Below are 9,041 nucleotides of genomic sequence, written 5' to 3'. Positions count from 1 at the left end.
GTAGGTGGGCCTCTCACTGTTGTGGCCTCTCCCGTTGCGGAGCACAGGCTCCGGACGCGCAGGCTCAGCAGCCATGGCTCACGGGCCCAGCCGCTCCGCGGCACGCGGGATCCTCCTGGACCGGGGCACGAACCCGCGTCCCCTGCATCGGCAGGCGGACTCCCAACCACTGCGCCACCAGGGAAGCCCCGGTTTTACATTTTTACATAGTTGAAGAGGAAGGAGAAGGGAGAGGAGGAAGAGGAAGAGGAAGAGGAGGAGGAATGGGGGGGAGAAAAGTGAGGAGCGGGAAGTTGAAGCTTATGTGGCAGAGACACACGTAGCCCACAAAGCCTAAAATATGCATCAGCTAATGCTTTCCGGAAAGTTTGCCGACCCCTGCATCTAAATGATGAATATTCATCCAATGGTCCCCAGATTGCAGGAGGGACGAGATGATGTCAGGCTTGCCTTAGTTTGATTTATTTCAGGTCACAGGAATTCAAATAAAGCTAATACTCTTTTTTGTTTGTTTGTCCAGTATACTGTAAATGGACATCTTGAGGACTATATTTCATAAGATCAAGTATGCAAAGGGATCTATATAATGTCTAACAGAGCACATTCAGCTGATTTTAATACAGTGCCTTGTGTTTAAAATTTGCTCATTGCGTATTGATTCATTCGAATTTTGTTTTATCTAGGGGGAAAATTTTAGATTTTCACTATTGAGGATTTTTTTTCTCACTATGGTCCCTTTTTAAAATTTATTTATGTTTATTGAAGTGTAGTTGCTGTACAATATTATGTAAGTTACAGGTGTACAATATAGTGATTCTCAGTTTTTAAAGGTTATACTCCATTTATAGTTATTATAAAATATTGGCTATATACCCCATGTTGTACAATATAACCTTGTAGCTTATTTTCTTGCTAATAGTTTATACCTCTTACATCCCCACCCCTGTAGTGCCCCTCCCCACTTCCCTCTCCCCACTGTAACCACTAGTTTGCTCTCCATGTCTGTGAGTCTGTAAAGCTACGTAGTCTTTACCAGAAATCTTTAGGAAGTTGACTTGAGAAGCAGGTCATTTATAACTAGCCCATCCATTGTTTGTGGGCAAATTCACACATCAAATGGCATGAGATGAGCCACCTTTGGAACCAGATGATTGTTTGGAAAATGAAACACTGTGCTTCGGAATCAGCCCTAACTGGAGACTCGAACATGGCACTGCTCCTGGCAACCTCATTAATTAGCCCAACGGGCGCCAGCCCATGGGGGTGAGGGCTCAAGCTCTAGAAAATGCTGTATCTCGATTTGCCTTGCTTCCCTAGGGGGGTGGTCAACCGCCAAAGGCACGGCTCTGAAGAGCGGCTCCGATGCCAACCTTGTTGTGTTTGCCGCACTCGCTAAAAAGCTACACCTCCCCCCAAAAACGAGAGATGCAACATCATCAAGGAAATCCATAAGCAACTGGAAGCCTGTCAGCGGGAGAGGGATTTTGAAGTGAAGTTTGAGATTTCAAAATGGAAGGCTCCCCGGGCGCTGAGCTTAACTCTGAAATCCAAAGTCCTCAACGGAAGTGTTGACTTTGATGTGCTGCCTGCATTTAATGCCCTATAGGTAAGACTCCTAAGAGTTGAGCTTCTGGAAGAGGAAGAGGGATTCTGGTGTGATGGGGGGAGGCTGGGGGGCAGGGGGAGGGAAAGTCAGGTGACTTACTGATCGGACCTGGTCCAGTGCCCCAACAGGTGGCATTCATAATGACAGCAATACCTTACACCTGTATACATTTTCATTCTCGTTTATTTTATCCCTGCGACGGCCAGGACCCACATCTTATACTCCCATGGTGTCATTCACAACATCTGTCAAAGAATGGGGTACACAGGAATTCAGTACGCATTTATAGATAAAATGCCTCAAGTAGTAGGGAAGGAAATGAAAAAACAGACTGTGGGAGAAATTCTGAGGCAAAGACAGGAAATCTGGGTGTTCGCCTTCCATCTTAGGCAAAAACTCCTTTAGAAATTCAATTCGTGAGTGACAGATACACAATGGTGTATTAAAAGAATCCAAGGCGGGCTTCCCTGGTGGCGCAGTGGTTGAGAGTCCGCCGGCCGATGCAGGGGACACGGGTTCGTGCCCCGGTCCGGGAAGATCCCACATGCCGCGGAGCGGCTGGGCCCGTGAGCCATGGCCGCTGAGCCTCTGCGCGTCCGGAGCCTGTGCTCCGCAACGGGAGAGGCCACAACAGTGAGAGGCCTGCGTACCGCCAAAAAAACCCAAAACAAACCAAGGCTATTTCAGGCATTTTCCAAATCCAAATCAAGAAGACCCTGGTACCTTCCCTCTGAATGGTTCTTGTTCTTAGGGTCTTTAGAGAGGAAATGACACTAGATAGATAGGGGGTCAGCTCACTTTTGAAATAAAAGGCAAGATAGCAAATATTTTCAGCTTTAAGGACCATAAGGTATCTGTCACCACTGCTCAACTCTGCCTTTGTAGCTTGAAAACAGCCATAGACGATACATTAGTAAGTGGGCGTGACTGTGTTCCGATGAAACTTTATTTACAAAAACAAGTAGGCGGCCAGATTTAGTCTGGGGGCCACAGTTGGCAAACTTCAGATCAGCACTGTCTAGAAGGCCTTTCTGGGATAACGAAAATGTCCTCTACTTGTGTTCTGTATCTATTGAGAGCTTGAAATGTTGCTAGTACGAGTAAGGAACTAAATTTCTCATGTGATTTTCCTTTAATGAGTTTGAATGCAAATAGCCACCTTGGCTGATGGCTACCCTGTTGGACAGTGCAGGTCTAGATAATGCTTTAATAATAAATACTACCTATACTCATATAAACCATGTAATTTTTAATATCTCATTACTCTGGAGATGCCCCCGATATCTTAGACATCAGTAATTCACATACACTAATAGAGTTCAAAATAATTTCCCAGAATTAAATTATAGTTGTCAACAGTATTTTGAAATCTGTTACTTTCTATACAGATGAAAGCATAATGTAAATTTCTTCCCCATGTTAGGTGAACTGAAGTCTGACTTTACACCCAGCCCCAGGATCTATGCTGACCTCATCTATTTGCATAAATCCTCAGATGCCCTGGGGGGAGAATTTTCTACCTGTTTCACAGAGCTACAGCAAAATTTCGTTTGCTCCCGGCCCACCAAACTGAAGGATTTGATTCACCTGACTGGTACAAATGGGTACGACAGCTCTTGTCCTGGCCACCTGGTTACTATTTTTATCAGTACTCTGTGACCATGAAACCAGCACTTGTGCTCACTGTCTCCCATGCTGGGGGCTGGACCACATTACAGAATCTTCCCATGCCTAACCCTGAGTATCTTTGTGGAGTTCCCATCACTAACCCCATTGAGATGGGTCAGATGTAAGCATCTCCTCCCAACAAAGCTGCTACACATGGTTTATTTTGCTTTTTCTCTGACACCCAAAGAATTCTGCAGGAATCCAAGTTATCGTGCCTGCAAAGGGCAGATGAAGTTGGGATTTTCATGCCTGCTAGTCACCAGCATGGCTTATCTGCTGCTAGGTGTCCATAATTAATAGACACAGATGCTACCTCTTGGAAGGCAGGTTGAAGCAACAGGCAGCAGCAGGGGCTGCATTTTCTATACTGGTTCACCTCCCTTCACTTCCATCAGTCTTGCCACAGGGTAATTTCTAAGTATTCTCATGACAGCAGACACCCAGCACAATAGCAGCTCTTTCAGGAGATGTCTCCTTTCTGTGTCCAGCTTCCTGAAACCCGAGGAGACTGAACCCTGTGGTTTCCACGTCTACACCCAGCCCCAGGGTGCTCAGAGTGCTCAGGGCTGCAGGGTGACCTTGAGCAAGTCACTTCTCTTCCCCATGATTTCAGCATGGCGACCTCTGCCCGCTGTGTAGGGATGTTGGGGGATCAGGAGTGAATGATGTAGGTGGAATGTCTGGCCCCGTAATTAGCACACAGTGGGTCTAACTCTAGGAAGTCACATAAAGCCAAAGCACAACAAAGAAGCCTGCGTGGGCTGCCTTTAAGCTGCAAAGTGACCCTTCCCAGACCAGTCCCAGCACTGCGCCTCAAGACTTGGGTGCCCTACTGCGGCCCCAGCAGTCCTTCACGTGCACCCTCTAGGGCTCTTGCTACGCTCATTTCGGCTTCCTGCTTTAACCAGTATCGTCTGATGTTCCCACTCTTCCCTCAGTGTGGAAGCAAACTGAAGCAAAAGGCGTCTCTGCCCCCCAGATGGAGCTGCTTACCATCTACGCCTGGGAGCAGGGGAGCGGGGCGCAGGATTTTGACACGGCTGAAGGTTTCCGGATGGTCCTGGAGTTGGTCACAAAATAGCAGCATCTCTGTGTCTTCTGGATGGTCAACTACAACTTTGATGATGAGATTGTGAGGAACTTCCTCCTGACCCAGATCCAGAGAACCGGGTGCCCCAAACCTCAGCCCCCTCCATTTCTTAACCTGATTGATTCCCTCCAACGCTATTTTGGTGACCTGAATTCACCTCCCACAGGGTCCTGATCCATTATTCCTCATATGAAACCGAGAAGGGAATGTGCTGACCGTCAGAACCGCCCACAGTCTCCATGGGTAAAATCCCAGGGAGGCAGGAGAAATGTCATCCAGGAGGAACAAAGAAGGAAGGACCAAGGTACCAGGTCCCTGAGTTGCTTTCATCTTTCTAGGTCAGAAGGAAAAGCATGGATTCATTAGCAGGTCTAAAAGGTGTGGAAGTTGGAAGTGTGTTCCTGAGAAATAATGCTATTATTCGCTGCTGGTGTATCCTGCAGGCTGTTTATTAGATCAGGTTTTATCCCCCCTTTCCAACCTCCATCCCACAAAACATTTATCCTTCAAGAATAGGAAGGAATCTTAGTGTATCCACTCAGCACCAGCAGCAGGGAACCAAAACAGTGGAAGCAAAAGAAAAGAGAAGAGAGAAAAGAAAGAAACACTGAGAAAGAGTAGAGGAGAAAAAAGAAAAAGACAACAAGATACCCTGGCTTGCCTACCATGGGTGTGACCTACTTGACAGTAGAGTTGATTAAATGATACATTATATTTCAGTTGCCCTAGCATGGAGAGATGTTTATAGAATGCCTTCATGTGTATAATAATAAACAGCTTTCAAAACTTTTCTGACAAATATGATTTAATTCTAGGAAATCACTTTGAACTGTATTGGTACATTTGAATTACGGGCATCTAAGCTAGAAAGACACATTGTTTTATTATGAAGAATAGAATGGGCCCCCAATTCTGAGGCCACTGGTTTTAAAAAGCATGCCTCTAATGACTTCTAATCTCTCGTTTAGGTGTGTGATCTTGGACCCAGCCGATCCTGCTGGCGACATGGGTGGAGGGGACCGTTGGTGTTGGCATCTTCTAGCAGAAGCTACTGAATGGTTGTTGTCTCTCTGTTTCAGAGATGGGTCAGGTTGTCCCATACAATCGTGGAAAGTGCCAGTAAGAATCATCTAAAGGAAGTGTCATCTGGAGATTACCCTGGGACAGGCTGAAATCAAAGAGCTTCCCTGCTATAGCAACTTGGGATTCACTCAGCCACAAATAACAGATAGCCCAACTCAGGAGCTTACACGATTGGGTTTTTTCTTCCCATAACAAGAAATCCTAAGGCAGGCAATCTAGGACTCACACAACAGCTCCACTGGACTTTCCCCAGGAGCAGATAATCTCCACCGTGGCACTTGGTATTTGGGGCTGGATAGTTCTTCGTGGTAGGGGCTGTCTTGGGTAGTGTAAGTCTCTACCCACCAGATGCAGTAGCACCACCCCGGAGTGCAACAACCAAAAATGCCTCCAGACATGACCAAGGGTCCCCTGGGGCACATTCATCCCCAGCTCTTCCTGGCTCCACCTCTTTACTCGTTCATTTGAGTCTTCATGGCACTGAGAGTGGCTATTGCACGTCCAGGTGGCGGGTTCATGGTCAGGTTTGAGGAACAGAAAGGGGGAGGATACCCACCCAAGTATCTTATTAGAAGCCTCATCCAGCAAACTCTCTTACATTTCAAGTTGCAGCTACCTGTAACTTAAAAGTGGCTCCAAAAAGGGGGGGAGTTGGGTCAGCCAGCCAAGAGTGCCTGCCACCCCTGTCCAAAGCTCCACTGCCAACCAAGATACCTGCCACCAGGTATACTTGGTTCCCCCATCAGGTTCTCTGTCAACAAGTACCCAAAACTGTCCCTGGTAGTAGTCACCTTCTCAGATACACTTCCTTCTTTCTTTTTGTTATTTTTTCTGTCTCTTTTAACCAATGGTTCTAACTGCTTGGATATGTATTATCCTTGCACATATATTTCTTTCTTTCTAGACAGTGCAGTCACCAGGAAGTTGGGGAACAGGGATACCTTCTATTCTCAGTGAGATGCACTTATTCAGAAGGTGTCAATTCCTGGAATAATAATGCTGGAAGAAACTTCTAGAGATCACCAGGCAATTGCTTTTTTTTTTTTTTTATGGTTAATAAACTACAAAATTCACAAACCCAAGCCTGAATGAACGGTATTGCTGTATTTCGTATTATCATTATTGGTATAACATATTAGCCATGATTGATAGCAAAAATCATTGTACCTAATAAATATTGTGCCTTTATTTAGAAAGGTGACTTATAAGCACTGCTGTAGGCCTGCTAGATGGGGCTTTGATTTTCTAATAATACTATTAAGTTATCTAATCTATTCACAATAGCTTGACCTGATGGCCACAATCTATGTTTTTCAGATGACTGGTATGATTAGAAATTTGGCTTATGACTGGTCCTCTTCCTTCTCCGTAATCTCATCTGAACAATTTAATGCACGACCATGGCCTCCCCCACCCCTGACAGGCAATTGCTTTTAAAGAATCGGTTTGCTGTGTGAAAGAGTAGCGCATTCTTCCCTTGACGGCCCCACTGCTCCTTCCCTCGCTTCTCCAACTCCTTTTGAAATCAAGGCCTCCACGTCCTTCGTAAAGTCTCACCTCGCCTTGCTGAAGTCTTGCTCCGTGTGTGACCTCCGTTATTAAAAACATTTGCTCTCGTCCAGGTTTATGTGCACTGTATTTGTCAACCATTCTGTATTTTCCCAATTACTAACTCCTTCCTTTTCCTTCAAGTCTTAGAAGAGGGCTCTTTTCCCAAAGTGAAGCCCTTCACCTGCCCCTTTATTCCCGTAATTCCATGATCCTGCTCTCACACACTCCTCTACCCCACCCACCACCTGTCTCTTTTCCTCTGTACCCAAAACCCTCTCTGTCCCTGCCGAAAAGAGGTCTCTGAAACCAGTAATGAGCGGGCCTCTTCTTACACCTGCAAACTCTCTGAAGGCTTGGATTATAACTGTTGAGATAGATAGATAGATAGATGATAGATAGATAGATAGATAGATAGACAGATATCAGCAGTTGTTTAATATATATATAAAATATATTATACATGTATATATATAACTGTTGTCATTTCCTTCTGAGCCTACCTTTTCTCCCCCATCCATGAGTATCTTCTTGCCAAATCTAAAGGCTTTATCCTCTGGCTTTAGCTTCCAAGATACCTAAAGATCTAAGTGCTTTAACCTCATATATCCACTTAACGTTTCATTACTGCCACATACACCAACTTGCTTGTCATATAAGAAAGAATAGATCTGGTCTTTCCCCCAGTTCCAAGCTTCAAAAAGCCCTTGGAACTTCCTGATAGGGTGTATTTTGTATTCATAAGGAGCCTCTTTCAACACTCCCTGAGTTAGGCTAACGAGGTGTGTGTCCTTAGATAGTTTCGAAGGAGGGGTTGGCCATGCCAGACATGCCAACTGTGTGATGAGAGGGACCTTCCAAGAGAAACTTCCAAGAGAACCTTCCAAGAGAACAGGAGGGCTGGAGATTGAATCCAAGCACATCACATGGCTGGTGATTTAATCAATCGTGCCTTTGTAATGAAACCCTAATAAAAACTCTGGACAACAAGGTTTCCTGGTTGTTGAGCATATGGATGTATCATGAAGATAACACATCCTGACTCCAAGTGGATGGGAGCTTTCGTGCTCACAAGCCTTCCAGCCCTCACCCCCTGTGTATCTCTTCATCTGGCTGTTCACTTGTATCCTTTACAATAAAATGGTGATTGTAAGTATAGCACTTTCCTGAGTTCTGTGAGTCACTCTAATGAATTATTGAACCTGAGAAGTCAGTGTTGTCTGCAGCTGGGATCTGAAGTGGGGACAATCTTGTGGGGACCTTGCCCTCTAACCTGCAGGGTCTGCCCCACCTCCAAGTAATGTCAGAATTGAACTGAATTGTTGTAGGACACCCAATCGGTGTCAGTGAGTTGGTGTTGGAATGTACCACTGTTCTTGCCCAGAACAAGGACAAAGGAAATTGCTGTGGCCTCAGGTTGAGGGATGAAACAATGACCAAGTTCACATCTACTCAGGCTACAGCTAATGACCAGACCCCTCTAGACACCTGAACTTGTCCTAGATCCATAGATAGGAAACTATAAGACACTGCCCCACCCTCCCAGGGCTTATGATGTACCTAGAGGAACAGAACACATAACCCCAAATCCCTTATAGAACAATGAAGGGCAATTTACAACCATGTGCTAAGCGATTTGTATACAGTGGACGAAGACCAGACAGGATAAAGTGAGGAACTTAAAGCTCACCCCAGAGGCACAAAGGGACCATTTCAGCCTTCTCAGCTTCAGTAGATATTTAAGTTCATTAAGAGCAAAGATATGGAAAAGTGTCAGCGAACAAGAAACATGTGGTCATGGATCATCGTTGAAAGTAACTAGGGCACCAGCCCATTTTTTTCTCCAGAAAATTGGCAACTAACAACAATGAATAGGAAATAAATCCAGCCTTTCTTGTACAAACTTTATTTCAGGATAAACAAACGGCCATGACTGATAAGGAAACAAAAATTTTAACAGAAATATTCTACTTAATATGTGTTGAAAGGACGACAACTTAGAAACATCAATTTTGCAACCTCTGATGAAATAGGTGATTTAAGCAG

The 9,041-nt window shown here is 45.1% G+C and overlaps 1 protein-coding gene across 1 annotated transcript in view; it reads left to right on the top strand.

The window, feature by feature from the left end:
- OAS2 (2'-5'-oligoadenylate synthetase 2) overlaps positions 1-6,441 on the top strand; it is a 17,441-nt gene extending 11,000 nt beyond the window's left edge. Inside the window, 9 exon segments of the mRNA XM_007468578.1 lie at positions 1,318-1,385; positions 1,387-1,410; positions 1,412-1,599; positions 3,025-3,194; positions 3,197-3,210; positions 4,213-4,249; positions 4,252-4,444; positions 5,333-5,483; positions 6,352-6,441. Coding sequence (XP_007468640.1) covers positions 1,318-1,385; positions 1,387-1,410; positions 1,412-1,599; positions 3,025-3,194; positions 3,197-3,210; positions 4,213-4,249; positions 4,252-4,444; positions 5,333-5,483; positions 6,352-6,441 — 935 coding nt within the window.
- The last annotated feature ends 2,600 nt before the right edge of the window (positions 6,442-9,041 follow it).

Source organism: Lipotes vexillifer, unplaced genomic scaffold (assembly GCF_000442215.2).
Source record: "Lipotes vexillifer unplaced genomic scaffold, Lipotes_vexillifer_v1.1 scaffold573, whole genome shotgun sequence".
NCBI classification, from domain to species: Eukaryota; Metazoa; Chordata; class Mammalia; order Artiodactyla; family Lipotidae; genus Lipotes; species Lipotes vexillifer.
The sequence above is the reverse complement of the archived record's forward strand: the minus strand, read 5'-3'. Positions and strand labels throughout refer to the sequence as shown.